Raw genomic sequence first — 15,000 nt, 5'->3', positions numbered from 1 at the left:
CTGCCTCCCGTACCTCCTCCAATTGACGTTCACCCATCTCAATACACTGCTACTCCTACCGCTCAGCCTCCTGCTGGATCACCAAATGCTTCGCCAAGCCACCAGCTTCCATCAGATGCTCATGCAGGCGGACGAGACCTTCCACCTCCACCTCCGGGAGGCGACATTGCTCGTGGCCACTCCCCTGGTCCATTCCGAAACGGTGCTGCCCCTCCACCACTTAATCACGTTGATGAGCCTCGAGGCCCTGTGCCCGGTATGACTCAGCTAGCTAGAATGGAGACTGAGCCGCGCTCCGCTGAAATTCGGGATGAACGATACAACGGACGTTACGATCCTGCCGATATCCGACGCCACAATGGTTCACCATTGTCCCCTCGTGCTTCACGACGCGAAAGTCAGGCTTTCCCAAGCCAGCCGAGCTACTTCCCGTCTAACGGTGCGCACGCGCGTGACAGGGAGAGGGAAGAGTGGGACAGGTCTCGAGGTGGATCTAGGGCTCCTCAGGGGCACTCACCTAGATTGGGCGATCGTACACCTGGCGCCGACCCCAGGGTTCCTCAAGAATACCGCGATTATCCTGGGTATTACGATCCTCGTACGGCCTATCCCGCTCCTTTGGGCGGTCCACCCACGCCATCAGCTATGCCCGGAAGGTTTGATCCCAGACGAGAAGCTGAGGAGTTCCGCCGTCGTGAAGAAGATCGAGAAGTCAACGGTGCCAAGCTGGCCAGTTCAGCGAGACAAGAGAACCGAATGCCCAGTCCGGCGCCATCGATTGCATCAAGTAAGAACGGGAGGAAGCGTGGAGAAGGCACGAGGAAAGCAAAGGATAAGGAAGAAAAGGCTCTGAACAAGAAAGAAGGTGGAAGGAAGGGAAAGGCCGCGGGGTTGAAGGCCGGTGAAGAAATTACCGGACAGTCACCAAGAGGAAACGTCAAAAGTCCTTCTGTCAGTGTGCACAACACGCCGCAGTTGAACACCGCCCGGCCAATCCCCCCTTCTGCTCCAGCGCCAGTACCTTTGATGTCTCGCACTGTGGATGAAGGTAAATTCAATGTTTTGTTTATGCGAAATGGCCATGACTGATCATGTCTTTAGACTACGACGAGGGCGCAGCCGATGCGCTTATGGTTCTTGCCGGCGATCGCAGCACTACCACACTCCCTCTGCCTGTTCGTCATATAACCCCCACTCCTTCAGGCCCCATGTCGCCTCCGCCTCCCGCTCCCAATACTGGCCCTGCCACCGGAGCCAAACGTCCTGGTCCAGAAGCCAACTCACCGGAACAAGCCAACAAACGGGTCAAAGCAGAGAAGTCTCAGTCACCAGTTGATTCCGCGTCAGGTTCTGCTTCCAGTCGAGTGCCGAAGCGAATGGTGATAGAAGTGCTCAACACACCCAGCATAGCCAGTCCCTTACCTCGGACGTCTTCAGCGGTAAACGAAGAAAAACAGTCCCGAGCGTCTCAAGAGCGAAGGGAAGAGAGGAGGGAAGGGACGATTTCTGGAACGGAGATTGACGAGCGTACTGCTCAGACATCAACTCCTTTACCACCCCCAGCCCCACTGTCTCCCGCAAACCGTCTTGCACCCTCTTCATCCGCTCACACTCCTCAATCGCCTCCTCGTCAGGCTTCATCTCCACCTCCCGAAGCCGAGAAAGAGGCGTCCCGACCTCCTACACCTCCTCTACCAGATGAGCCACCCTCTCCAGCAGCTCCGGCTGCTGCTGTGCGAGTCGAGTCTTCGAGAGACTCGGACCCTCGTACTCCTCCTTTGCCGCCTTCCCAGACTTTCGAGACTTCATCCATGAAGACTCCAACAAGTGCTGGGGATCGTGGAGATGTCGATATGGCCGATGCCGGCACGGAGAGATGAGGCGAGGAAAAGAACGACTTTGCCGCTGAGGATGGACGAATGTGAGGTGTTTGAAAAGCAACTAAGAGGTTTGAGGGGAGGATTAATTGTGAGAGATGAGCCGAGAAGATCATGAAACAAGTAGTGTTTTTTTCTTTGTCGACTAGGGTCTACTGTAGTGAGGCTTATAGTTTAGAGGCATGGATGAAGCAGTAATTGATATTAATTGATACGAAACAAAATACATGTAGTGGGCAGTATAGCAACTGGATACAATACGGGTACAAAGACGAGAATGGAAGACAAAAATAGCTTGAATGAAGGTGTTTCAGACTTACTTTGCTAAACCTAGATATACGCAGTCAGCATATGGTCTTACTTCTAATAAACACAAATGAAGGATATAAAAGGATCAGAACGGCTCTAACCAGTTCTCTACATGCAGGTTTTCTGAAAGCCATGCATATTTAAAAGAGTAACATCATGAAAAAGGGAAGGGGTAGATCAAATAGTGTAACCGACTTACTTTTCAATAATAAATCACACGCCAAGCGCTACTAGTAGCAAACTGTTCAAACCTGTGGATCCAACATCAGCTCCTACTTCCAATATCTAAACCATAGTCAAAAGGGGATAGAAATGGGAATCAGGGCGATTCTGACTATATTTGATCAACATTCGACAATGGGTGCTACCCCAAGGTCTGACAATACATGCTTAAGACATCATTGAAGGCAAAAAAGGTCAAGGAGGAAAAAGAACATTGAACTCACTTGTTAGCCAATTATTGTCTCAATTATTGTTACTGTTGAGGCAACAAGGTCGAACTGCGGTCTTCGGGATCCCGATGAGCTGAGTTGGCAAGGACTGGATGATGAAAGAGAAGAAGCACAGCAGCAGTGCAGGAAATAGTTGACGCAGGTGAACAAGAGAGACGACTCACATCGAACTCGTTGCCCGCTGTATCGGCCCGTGGTTGGCAGAGTCGATAATGCCGTAACACCGATGGTTTCAAATCACGTGGCGCTCATGGTTGAACTCGTTCTCAGTGCGGCAACTTCGTTCACAGCGTTTCACTAACAACTCTGTACCAGTCACTGTCACTATGGTTATGCCGTCGCCGCCATATGCAGCGTCGTGCTGCCTGGCGGTATGAAGAAGTGAAATGACTGGGATGATATTCTTACGCTGAGTACTTCCAATCGCCACGACGAACTTCTGCGGTCAGCCGTGCATGTCAGAGGAAGGAGCCGTCGTGGACCGAATGCATTTGGCAAGCATTGCATATTCCGTCGACAGCCGCAAAGGTACTCTGATAAAAAGACGAGTGAGATCTTCGACTTTCAAACCCAAGTGACAATTTAGTTTGGCCGACATGGCCGTGAAACTGACTGCTTAATTAATGTGACACTACTATTTTTCTTCGTATCGTAAGCAGCCAAGTAATGATGTCTATTACAGCAACTTCGCTCGAGGTTCCTGTTCAAGCTTTTCACTGTCTTTTGCTCTGAAAATTCTTGCCACTCGAAAACCTCAACAACCCTCCTACCCTTATCATCATGAGCGGCCAGGGAAGACGACGCAGTGCACTCCCTTTGCAACGACAAGAAGTAGCTTCCACTTCAGCACAAACCCTTGCAGCTATTCAAGATGCTTCGGAAGCGGGTAGCAAGTTAGGGAACAGTAAATGCACTACAGCGCAATATGAATATAGAAAAAGAGTCTTCAAACAGTGGACCGCAGATAACCAGATAGAAACAGGGTGGGCGCCACATCTGGAAGATCTTCTGGCCGTTTTCGGCGCTGACTGGCTGAGACAGGGAACAAGTCAATGGGGCCGTCCTTCTCCATTTCATGTGGGACTATGTCTTCACTCGTCCCAAGAATTCTCGAACGAAAGGATTCACTAGCCAGGCTCCTTCTACCACAAGCGTCATTTCCTTACCAATACTTCCTAATTCGAATTCATCGCAACACAGTGCTCATCCAAGTAACTCCAATGTCTCTCGTCTTCGCAATGGGTCTCTTGCCGGTCGCGTGTGCTTTGAGCCGGAATCCGTCAGAGAAAACGGAACACCTTCTACCCAACTGGCCGGCGTGGCCGAATTGGAGGAAGAAGATATCGATGACAGCGATGATGAGAGCAGCGATAACGATAGGGAAATGGAGGATGATGGCGTCGAAACGAGTGTCAGGTCTATCAGAGACGGACCAGATTTGGCAGCCTATTTACAAGTCACAGTTAATGACAACAGTTCAGATGAAGATGAGGAGGATGAAAACGAGGTCCCTGAAGGTTTGATGCGAGATGTTAACGATAGGATAATACCCATTGGCGCTGATATGTCGAAGAAGAAAAGAAACAGTGCAGCGAAGAAAAGCGCTGTCCATGGGAAAAACAGGTCGAATATGGATGAGACATTGCAAAAGAAGGGAGAGAAGAGGAGGACGGCAGAGAAAAGAAGGTTGCAGCCAGATCCCAGTCTTACTCAAGTCGAGTTGGATGAGACGCTCAATAACGTTGTTGAAAAACATGGTAATCTTTCGGCTGCGACAACGAGGGAAGAGAGGATCCGTAAGCTTTTTTCGATACGATCAGAATCGCCCCGATGATATAGTCGCTGATTGGCTCAATCTAGAGCTTGGACTTGAAAGGATTCGAAACTGCCAGCTATCACCTGCGGCTGTCAAAACTTGGTACTACGCAATCGTTAGTCTATGGACGGAACAGTCTGTAACAAACTCTGGTACCGGGCACCCTTGGACAAAGCAATGGCACAATCTTTTTACTGCTCTACACAGGGTAACAGAGCAGCGTCGCAAAGAGAAGCATGTCGACAAAATGATTGGTAAGTCATATTGGTATTTCAGTAGTTTTCCTTCCATTGATTATTTGGCTTTCTGAAGACACGATCTTCGAAGGGTACCAGACTCGGAATGAAATCCAGCAAAGTTATGGATACTATTTCCAAAAAGGGACCCCGGAAGCTCTTCGCGACATGGTTTCTCAGAGCTTTGGCCTCTATAACCTCTTTCGGGGGGATAGCCAAAAGATGGTGACGCTTTCCGAACTCGCGGCTCTGGTGCTGGAGGAAGAGGGGCCAACCAAATGTGTGGCCATTGTGGCGGTTTCTAGGGCGGGCAAGCGGAATACGAAGGGATTAGCGCAGTATGGTGCAATGCTGCGAGCCAAAGACGTGTTCGCTTGTCCTGTCTGGGCTCTTTCCGCATGGCTCTTCGTCCGGTGCGTGTTCTCGATTTCATGATGCTTCTTCAGCTTATATCTTGCCAGGTTTAACATTCTCCCGAATTGCCCTCCCTCTTCTCAATCCTCTTTCCCCTCCTTCGCAGAGAGAAAAGATTGGTACGACCTCCCCCTGCTGAGCCAAGTTAGAGATCCGACAAAACCGATCTCTTACAAAACTCAGCAGGAAGCCATGATCAATGCCCTCCTGGCTGCCGGTGTTTTTCCGTCCAAGTCGACTCATGAAAACCGGAGGACAGGGGCGCGTTTGGCGGAGAAGGGGGAGGTGTCCATAGACGACATCGCAAGGGCGGGAGGATGGGCGACGGCGACCTTGGAGACCACGTATTTATCTGCATTGCCTCGCAAGAGCATGCGGGTGATTGCTGGTCATCCTAAAAAGAAGGGCTTTTTTGTTTTGCCCCGGGCTGTCGTCGTCCCAGACACTCTGAAGGGTCAGGTGTTTCCAGAAATAAAAAAATGGTATGATGACAACTGTTTGTGAATGCTGCGAGCTCACCACTAACATCTCTACAGGAAGACCTACCTCCAACAAAAAAATGAAGAGCTTGCGGATGGAGCAGATGCGGCAGGACAGAAGAGGAAGAGAGGGCCCAAAAAAATGAGTGGCCGCCACGACTTCACAGCGGAGATTTTTCTTCAGCTGTTGGAACATTTGGCAGAATCTTTTCTTCAGGATGCCGTCCACTGGAAGGCTAGATACCCTGACCACTTTATTTGGCGGCATCCTCTTTTCCAATCCCCCGAATGGCTCGAGTTCGAGCAGTATGCTCGCCGGCAAACCGCCCTGGCCGAGGAAGATCTGGTGGCTCTACCCCCATCCATCAAACAAGCCATGCCTGAGCTGCTGCAGGGCTTTCAGATGCTTCCCAGTAATCAACAGCAATTCCAAACACAGTTGGATGCTTCATTCAATCGTCTGAGAGAGGAAGTAGTGGACAGTATCAGGAACGGGTTTGGCGACATTTCAAAGACTCTGTCAGCCATGGAGTCTCGAAACGTTAGTGCCATGCAAGAGTCGGAGGCTCGCAGCCGAGTAGAGATGGCGCGAATCTTGCAGAGGGTTTTTGGTGCTGCAGCTCAATCCGCCGGAACAACAGCTCACTTTTATGCCTCACAGCTGTCTTCTCCAGTTCCGCCTTCGTCTATGCCTCAAACGTCTTTGTCGTCTGCCCATGAAGCTTCTGCCTCATCTACATCCGAGCCTGGTCCGCCTGTAATGCCTTCTGCTTCTTTCTCCATGTCGCCTGCTTCCTTCGCCTCACCGCCTACCACATTCGCCGTACCCTCATTCTGTGTACCACCCATGGGAGCCATGCCATCCATCCCGTCTACCTCCTGTTCTCTCCCGGCACCTTGCTCTAATTTACCTCGGTTGGGATCTTCATGCTCTTCGTCCGGCACAGTCAACAAAGTCCTAGTGATGTCGAAAGACGTCAAAACCGTCACTGAATTATGGAAAGAGTATGACCAGGGTCTTCCGAACTCGTACCCTTTACGATATATCGAGACAGGGCAATATACCTTCCAAGATGACCCGTCTGCAAGTAGCTCCAAAAATCGGAAGTTCTTCCAGCGAAGGCTGCCGATAATTCAATTCATCAAAGAGCTGCACCGGACGAGAGGTTGGTCTTGTGAAGAGGCTGCGGAGCGTTTGGAAGAGTACCGGAGTAGGGAGGTCATTGGTCTACAAAAGCTGGGAGAAAGGATCAAACAGAAGACAGACGCCGAAAGAACCCAAATGCTCTAGTGATTATATCTTCACGAATCACCATCGATCAATGCTTGTCACCACCACACTCTTTCTATGCCCAACGGCTTGACAAGTCTTCGCCATCACTGGTATTGTCATCCACTCATACCACCGCCAATCATATCACCTTCCATCATTGGATCGAATTCGTATCATCCTCCAGCATTGGTCTGCGACCTCACCAGCCTTCAATATCATCTTCCGTCAGCATTTCAATTTATCGCCATTCGCATCATCTCACGCTACAACGGATCATCAGGCTGTGTTCCTGTTTCTGCTTCTGTTTCTGCCCTGTTTCGGCTCTCCGCACTTCTTTCAGTCTTCGTTATTTATAGTATCTGGTCTTTGTATGTTCCACATTATGGGGTATGGTTGTATAATCATGTTTTACCCAAGATTGGAGCTAAATTAGAGTTGGAAAGTCGGTTGTGTGTTCGTGTATCCTTTTTCCTGTTGTATCTGCGTTGTCGTGCTGTCCTGCTCCTGCTCAAAGATATCTTGTGATGATTACGCATCTCAATATCTTCACATCACATCTGACTCTGAGTCTCATTAATACATCCATGATACAGAGACGAAATAAATCTTACAACATACTCCTCACGCTTCAATGGGCCTTTTCACCTTTTCACCTTTTCACCTTTTCACCTCTTCTCCGTCTTTCTCTCCTTGCTTCACGGACTTCGACCCCCCTCTTTACCCTACCGCCTAACAAAGCTTAACGTAATGTGGCCTAACCCATCTGTGTTCGTTTCCTTCTCCTTCTCCTTCTCCTTCTCCTTCTCCTTCTCCTTCTCCTTCTCCTTCTCCTTCTCCTTCTCCTTCTCCTTCTCCTTCTCCTTCTCCTTCTCCTTCTCCTTCTCCTTCTCCTTCTCCTTCTCCTTCTCCTTCTCCTTCTCCTTTTCCTTCTCCTTCTCCTTCTCCTTCTCCTTCTCCTTCTCGATCTCCTTCTCCTTCTCTTTCTCTCTTGACCCATCGCCTGTCCTCCTTAGTTTCACTTCCTTCTTTTTTCCTCGCTCACTTTTTGTGCTTATCCTGCATCACAGCGTAATCTGATCTGCCCTGCTTTATCTCAGTCTGTATATCTTATCTCTGTTGTTTCTGCTCTTACCTTCCGTTCGGTGGTTATCGTTCTTCATTCACTTCTTCTTTCTTCCTTCCTCTTTCGCTTTTCACCTTCTTGTTAGGCCAGCGCATTGACTTTCTTTCTCTACTTGATCAATTGACTACGCGACACAAGAAGCGATATGAGACGGATAACAGATAATATGAGATGGATAATCGAACGGTGAGAGAGAAGACGAGTTAATTTGAGGGGCAAGAGCGTGGTAAAAAAAGGTGCGTGATGAAAGGTGAAGCTGTATAGAGTGAAAACGGGAAAGGGCAAGTCACGAAGCTAAAGAGAGTTAGATTAGGTGAGAACATGCGCTGATAAGGGATAAAAGATAACACAGAGCACAAAGTGCAGTGCTTCCCAGTGACGCACACCAGCGATCCGGCGAGGATATCTCGAAAAATTCCCTTCAAGAGACCGTAAGGAGCGGTGTCCGAAAGTCGGAATTCAGTGACTCATTCGGCAACGGGCTTACGAATTTGCGAAGAAAGGGGGAAGAGAATGATTCAGAGATGGTTGGTAACTTTGATCAGCGACATGGTGTGGTATCCGCCCGGACGATATCGGCGGAAATGTTTAATAAATCACTGCCTCCTGGGACAGGTTATAGCAGCAGAGATTGGGATGAAAACGATTACGGGTGTGCAGGCGATTTAGCTGACACTGAGCGGAGTTGGCAGTGTTTCTGATAGGGAAGGAAAGAGATGGATGGAGCATCGGTTGTTGTGAAGATTGGCTAAGGGCTACTAGTACCGGGTCTTCAGTCGTCCAACAGATCCTTCATCAACTTCCTCGCTTCGGTTGATTCGCTTGTTATTATTGACTTTTGTTTCTCTTCATGACCATTAAACTCGGAGATCCTACTATACTACCGATCATACTTCTCGGATCCTTTTTCCAATCTTGGTTAGAGTTGATGTGCATATTCTCGATCAAGTTTTGTCCCGCCATGGATCAGTTGATATTGTCCTGGCTTGTTGTCGTCGAGTCAGACGACTGTGCACTGTTTTTATACCATATGAGCTTCGCAATATATCCATATCACAAGGAACGATCATTAATTGACAGTATCAAACGGGTATCTTCGCTAAAACCGGTAGAAATGCACCTATCTTACAACATCCCCTAGTAACTATCGTTACTTCCTACTCCTGGTTGTCCTTCCACTCGCAACCGGAAGATTCGAACCACCTGCAGTCGTCGCCCTTCTTTTAACAGCTGGCTTTTCCTCCTTCTCCTGAACAAATGTCTCATCATTCTCCTTTTCAGCAGTCTTGCCCTTACGCCTTGTGGGCACAGACACCTTCTCGTCAGTCGAGGCAGACGAAGCAGCGGTGGAGGTTTTAGTACGTGATGGAGCAGAGACTACACGTCTAGTAGTGGTGGTGGAAGTGGTTGATGTCGCTGAGGCCGTGGGAATGGCACGTTTAGCTCGAGTAGGTGCAGATTTCTTCTCAGCAACTGTCTCAGCCGCCGGCTGTTCTTCAATCTGACTCAAAATCTTTTTTCCGCGGGTAGGCTTTGACACCACCTCTTCCGGCTTCTCGTCAACTTCCACAGACGCCTTCCTTGTCGATCTTGCAGAAGTTGATCTGGAACGAGTACTGGCGACAGCAGGGACCGGATGGACTGGAGGCTCCTCTTCCACGATTGGTTTCTCCTCCGGTTCGGCGGTAGACTTGCCACGAGTAGAACGAGACATGCCTGCTCCAGTGGATGGTTCATTGCTGGGTGCACGACGAGAGCGGGAGGAACGTGAAGTAGGTTCGGGAACAGAAGGTGTCTCGACAACGGCGGAAGGAGTAGCCTTGCGTCGAGAAGGCCTAGAGGCTGTTTCAGTAGTGCTGGATGTGGCTGATGAAGTGCTGCGAATCGCAGTGCGAGTGGTTGTGGCGCGAGTAGCCTTTGCAGGAGCAGGAGCAGGAGCAGGAGCTTGCTCTTCGCTTGCAACGGCTCGTCTGGTCCGTGTGCTGGTCGACCCAGCAAACCTCGGCAATTTAGTCGAAACTGCCTTACCTTTGCCATTCACTCCGATCTCATCTTGCTCCTGCACTTGTTCCGATGCAGCATCGTTCCTTCCCTTCTCCTCTTCTAAAGCACCGACCAGCTCTTCAACCCCTTCCTCCTCCTTCTGCTCCTCTTCTTCCTTATACATCTCCTTTAAGCCCTCCATATTGGGAGTTTCCGAGACTTTGAGTTCTCCAAACAACTTCTTGACCCCCACCATGTTGGGCGTAGCAGCAATTTTCTTCTCGGCAAACATGGTTTTCAACCCGGTGAAGTCTGGCGTTTGTTGCGTTCCTTTGGCCGGCGAAGTGGCGTTCTCTATGGCTGCTGGAGAGTTGGAAACCTTGGCGGGGCTCGTTAGAGCTCGTCCACTATCTAAACGAGTGAGTGTCCTCCATGGACTGGGGAGGTTGAGCATGTGAGAAGAAGCACCGGAAGGTGTAGAAGGATCAGTTTTAGCAGTCGTATTGAATTGAGGAGTGGGGGAAGTAACGGCGTGAGCATAGGATGCCGGAGTAGGGCTCTCAATCTTCTCATCAACATCCATCGAGTCAGGCGACACAATAGTTTCCATAGGCTCGCGCTTCAGCGGAGGAAAGATCGGTGTCCTGAGAACTTGGCCTGATCTTCTAATGGGTGCAACACTGTAAGAAGCACTGTGACCCAATGCAGGCCTTTGCGCAGGGGTACCAGGAAGTACAAACCCTACAGTCGCTCTTCTCTCAGCAGGACGAGTAGAGCTACGTTGTACGCTTTGCCTTCGCATCTGATTAAGACGCTTTTTGAGATCATCCAAGGGAGTGCCTGGAACCTTGGCCTTCTCATCGGGCTCTCGATCGTCTTCAGACTCGGGCTCCGGGGTTCGAGGTGCAAGAGCTGGGTGCGCCGGGGTCGATAGGATATTTGTGAAGCGGGATTCGGGAATGGGATTTTTGAACCCGCTTGCAGGAGGGAGGGGAAGGGTGCGAGGAGTAGCGAGGGCATCGTGGAGTCGCTTCGTCTGGTTTTAGAGTATTTATCAGTATTGAGACCTTGCTCAAACAATTCATCGCTTACTTCTGCAATAGCTGTGGCGGATCTCCTGGGAGTAACCATTGGCTTTCTCTCCTCCACTGTTTGAACCTCTTCCTCTTCCTCCTCTTCGCTTTCCTTCTTCATCGCGTTAAGATCAAGCCGCCTGCTAGGTTTCCCAAGGGATCCAGGGGTACGCGTAGAGGTAAATGTTCCAAGCGAGTTTGGTGTCATCGGAAGACGAACGGGGGGACCAAGGGATCGACGGATTTGACCAAAAGCAGTGCTTCGAGAGACTTGAGGTGTTAGGAACGTGTTGGTCAAAGTGGGTCGCTTTGTCTTAATTAGCATTGCAAGTAACTTCAGGTACGACAGGACTTACAGCTAAAGGTGTGCCCGGCAGGGAGGTCGGCATGTCGTCTTGTTCGTCCTCGTCCTCAACCTCGCCTTCGGTGTGTTCAACATTCCCTGCCATTTCGACCTCCTCGCCTTGTACATCCTCATTATCCGATCCTTGGACCTGCACTTCGTACTCCTCGTACTCTGCCTTCGGCTCCACTTTCTCTTCATCTTCATGGTGGGGGTTGTTTAGATACTCTTCTTCTTCTTCCGTGCGAATGTCAAGCTGCATCACACTTTGTCCAGGCTTAATAGCGACTATTAGTACATACCCTCGACATAAGTGCAGTTGACTTACAATGTCAAGAGAGACGTCCGCATCGAAAGAGTCCATATTACTAGATTCAGAGTCAAATGATATTTCTGCTTGGCCGTCTTCATACACCCATTCAAATTGGTTTTCGCCGGCTTCATTGTTTGGTGGTTCAGGCTCAGCGTCAACATCCATTTCAACATCATTGTCCGCTACAGCCTCTTGAGGATTGGTTTCCTGAGGGCTGCTACTTTTCCTACCGCCTCTGGGGCTGGTACTCTTCCTTCTGGTGGTTTCCACAAAGCCATCTTGTATGGCTCCATCAAGGCCAGTAGCATGTGTTTCATGCCAAACCTTTCGCGCAGAACGCAGGAGCAAGGCCTTTCGGAGAGTGGCTGGGCCTTTTGGCGTGGAAAGAGCTACATGCGCAGGAACAGGGACGGGGGTAACTGGGAGTGATTGTGGGTCTTTATGAGGGCTTGATGGTGGTGGAGTAGATTTGTCAAGAGCTGGTTTGCCGGCAGAGTCTTCGGTTGTTTCTGGAGCAGAAAACTTGCGAGTACGAGGTACAGCGCTGGTGTTACGGAGTGGAGCTCTGCCCTTCTGCTGAGGTGTCAAGAATGGGTTGCTGTCAATTGAAGAAGCCTAAAGTTTCGATGATTAGTTGGTGAGCAATAGCCTATCAGCGGACGTACTGGTTCAGGCGTTTCTTCATCCTTTTCTTCAACTTCTTCGGTGATTTCAAGGTAAATTTTATCGCCATCTTCTCCCTCGGCTACCCCAATGATTGACTGGTCGGCATCCTCCTGTTCCTCCACCACCACTTCCTGACCCAGCTGGGATTTGCTCGACCCCATTTTCATATTACCCAACCCCAGAGTGCTGTGTCTCCTGTTCCTGGCCGGGGAGCAAGGGTGGAAAATCTTGTCTGCGGGGACAAGAGACATCCTATGAGATGCCCTTTTCCTTATGGTGTTTGGTACGGGAGAAAAGGAAACGGTCGGCCGTCGTCTGACGGGTGTACCAGGTGCCGGGGAACGGGGCTGAACAGATTGAGGGACTGGAGACATAAACTCTGATGCAGCGCCAGCATCTTCCATTGGACCATAGTTGAACCTGAAAAGCTTTTTTCTAATGATGATACAATCGTTCTCGGCAAGAGGAATGACCGATGGTGGCTGGTACGTTGTGGGCTGTCCGCCCTCGGGTACGTGAACAACACCTTTCTTGCCGTGTACGTGAAGCGATGCCTGGAGATAATATCAGTTAAATGATTGAAGGCTTATGATGGACAAGCCACTCACGTGGCCAGACACAAGATCCAAGATGATCTCCCCGTGAAGCTTGGAAACATCGCTGTAGTACAACCTCAACTGTGCAAGATAAGTCAGACAACAATCACGTATCAGTCTTCTAGTAGACACCCACATCACTATCCCAATCTCTGTCAAATCACGTCAGCACGGAACATAGATGTATGCGGTACCAACTTACCGTCCAATTGTCACCTTCTCTGAATCAATGGGGAACGTGTTCAAATCTTGGCCGCTTTGACGCTTGACGTGAGTGAGGGTCGCGAGTACACCATAGGCGGGCATGACAGGCATGGGAGAGTCCTCTCTCCCGTCGAATTCTTGCATGGCTGGCGGGTTGTAGAGGTTGGTGTTTGTATAGCGGGTCGGGTGTTTATCAGATGTGTTTGTTGTTGTTTTCGTTGCAAGTCAGCCGCGCGGAGAGGACGCCAACTCCGAATGTTACGTAACTAAGTCACGGGGAAGGCCGAAATGGGCCATCATGCGGTGACTAAAATTAAATGTGTCGCCATCCATAAATAAATGATCGCTGTCTAAAATCAGATTGACCAATAATCCTGACCCGACCGACCCCTTATCAGTTCGCCGTAATCGTAGCCGATAAACTTCGGCCCCTTAGCTATCTCTGCCCTCCCTTCATACACCAGCCACAATTACGAGCTACATACATCTCACCACAGTTTCCCCATCCCCATCAGCTACAGACAACCACCATTCCACCCACCAATCCCGTTTTTCATCTGACTCACACTCACAAGGCATGCCAGAGCAGCCAGACTATGGCACCACGTCACCGCCACGGCCGTCATCCAGTGCTTCAATGTCTCAACATCCTTTGCATGACCCCAAAAATGGACATGCCTCGGTCGTCTCATCAGTCAGCAACCTGAGTAATACTATTCTTGGCGCTGGCGCCCTCGCTTTCCCCAGTGCTTTCGCTGCGATGGGTTTATTACCGGGAATTCTTTCCTGCGCATTTTCAGGCGTAACGGCAATATTTGGGCTCTATCTTTTGAGCAGATGTGCTACCATTGTCGGAACCCGGCCAGGAGATGAAGGCAAGAAGGCAAGCTTCAATGAGATTGCCAAGTTGACCTTTGGCAAAGGATGGGCAACCAAGGCTTTTGACGTGAGTAGTTTTATCTCATACGGCCGGATATCGAGTCTGATTGAATTAAAAACAAAGCTTGCGATTGCAATCAAATGCTTTGGTGTGTCTATATCATATTTAATCATCTGCAAAGTATGTCAACACCCGTTCTGCCATTCGACATGTCATACCTGACACTATTCAGACTCTTCTTCCCCAAGTCTGCTACACTATTGCCAAACTAGTTAAGCAACCATTACCAGACGACTCTATCCTTCTGGCATCCCACTTCTGGCTCATTGTTTGGATGGCGATCATCACGCCTTTGTCTTTTATGCGTACTTTGGATTCCTTGAGGTTCACCAGTCAAATCGCCCTTCTTACCGTAGTATAGTGAGTACATCCTATTCTGGTATATATCCTTCACGTGGAAGTGATATTAATGCAAGGCTCAGCCTTGTACTCGTTGTTGTCGGCTGGTATACCTTGAAAGGACCAAGTCCAGAGCGGGGGCAGGTTGTCCTCTTCAGGTTTGGCAAGAGCACTCTTTCAAGTTTTCCTGTACAGGTCTTTGCCTATACATGCTCACAAAACTTGTTTCCTATCTTCAATGAGCTGAAGGACAGGACCCAGAAGAAGATGAATACGGTCATCGGATCATCAATCGGAACTGCCATTGGTGTTTACCAAGTCGTGAGTCACAATTCCGTTTATAAAGGGGATTAACGCTGATGGATTCCCAGATTGGCATCGTAAGATATGATCTAAAGCTGTGGTAAAAAGCCAACTAACTTGCATTCTAGGTGGGATACCTCACATTCGGCGACAGAGTTAGCAGTAACGTCATCGCTATGTAAGCCTTGTCCTTAATTCCTGCCCTTACCTGTGAACTCATCCTCCACCAGGTATCCCGCCACCACTATGCTCGTCGCCATT

The 15,000-nt window shown here is 49.6% G+C and overlaps 4 protein-coding genes across 4 annotated transcripts in view; 3 read left to right on the top strand and 1 right to left on the bottom strand.

The window, feature by feature from the left end:
- The window catches only part of CNBK1120 (hypothetical protein), a gene marked incomplete at both ends in the record, with an annotated part of 3,622 nt that extends 1,742 nt beyond the window's left edge, over positions 1–1,880 (top strand). The window contains 2 exons of the mRNA XM_767645.1: positions 1–1,048; positions 1,102–1,880. The exon at positions 1–1,048 is cut by the window's left edge and continues 621 nt beyond it. Of these exons, the coding sequence (XP_772738.1) occupies positions 1–1,048; positions 1,102–1,880 (1,827 nt within the window). The remainder of the gene's footprint in view (positions 1,049–1,101) is intronic.
- A 1,833-nt stretch (positions 1,881–3,713) lies between these two features.
- Positions 3,714–6,874, top strand: CNBK1110 (hypothetical protein; the record flags this gene model as incomplete). The annotated part of the gene is made up of 6 exons (XM_767644.1): positions 3,714–4,434; positions 4,499–4,708; positions 4,836–5,103; positions 5,152–5,586; positions 5,641–6,612; positions 6,676–6,874. 6 exons carry the CDS (start codon positions 3,714–3,716, stop codon positions 6,872–6,874), a joined length of 2,805 nt encoding a protein of 934 aa, XP_772737.1.
- A 2,255-nt stretch (positions 6,875–9,129) lies between these two features.
- On the bottom strand, positions 9,130–13,301 carry CNBK1100 (hypothetical protein; the record flags this gene model as incomplete). The annotated part of the gene is made up of 7 exons (XM_767643.1): positions 9,130–10,998; positions 11,055–11,342; positions 11,392–12,306; positions 12,357–12,911; positions 12,966–13,034; positions 13,090–13,105; positions 13,156–13,301. 7 exons carry the CDS (start codon positions 13,299–13,301, stop codon positions 9,130–9,132), a joined length of 3,858 nt encoding a protein of 1,285 aa, XP_772736.1.
- A 433-nt stretch (positions 13,302–13,734) lies between these two features.
- CNBK1090 (hypothetical protein) overlaps positions 13,735–15,000 on the top strand; it is a gene marked incomplete at both ends in the record, with an annotated part of 1,885 nt that continues 619 nt past the window's right edge. The window contains 7 exons of the mRNA XM_767642.1: positions 13,735–14,103; positions 14,161–14,217; positions 14,270–14,457; positions 14,520–14,757; positions 14,808–14,816; positions 14,868–14,917; positions 14,970–15,000. The exon at positions 14,970–15,000 is cut by the window's right edge and continues 319 nt beyond it. Coding sequence (XP_772735.1) covers positions 13,735–14,103; positions 14,161–14,217; positions 14,270–14,457; positions 14,520–14,757; positions 14,808–14,816; positions 14,868–14,917; positions 14,970–15,000 — 942 coding nt within the window. The remainder of the gene's footprint in view (positions 14,104–14,160; positions 14,218–14,269; positions 14,458–14,519; positions 14,758–14,807; positions 14,817–14,867; positions 14,918–14,969) is intronic.

This window comes from Cryptococcus neoformans, chromosome 11 (genome assembly GCF_000149385.1).
Source record: "Cryptococcus neoformans var. neoformans B-3501A chromosome 11, whole genome shotgun sequence".
In the NCBI taxonomy this organism is placed as follows: Eukaryota; Fungi; Basidiomycota; class Tremellomycetes; order Tremellales; family Cryptococcaceae; genus Cryptococcus; species Cryptococcus deneoformans.
Note: the sequence above shows the minus strand (reverse complement) of the source record. Positions and strands in the feature narration are given on the sequence as shown.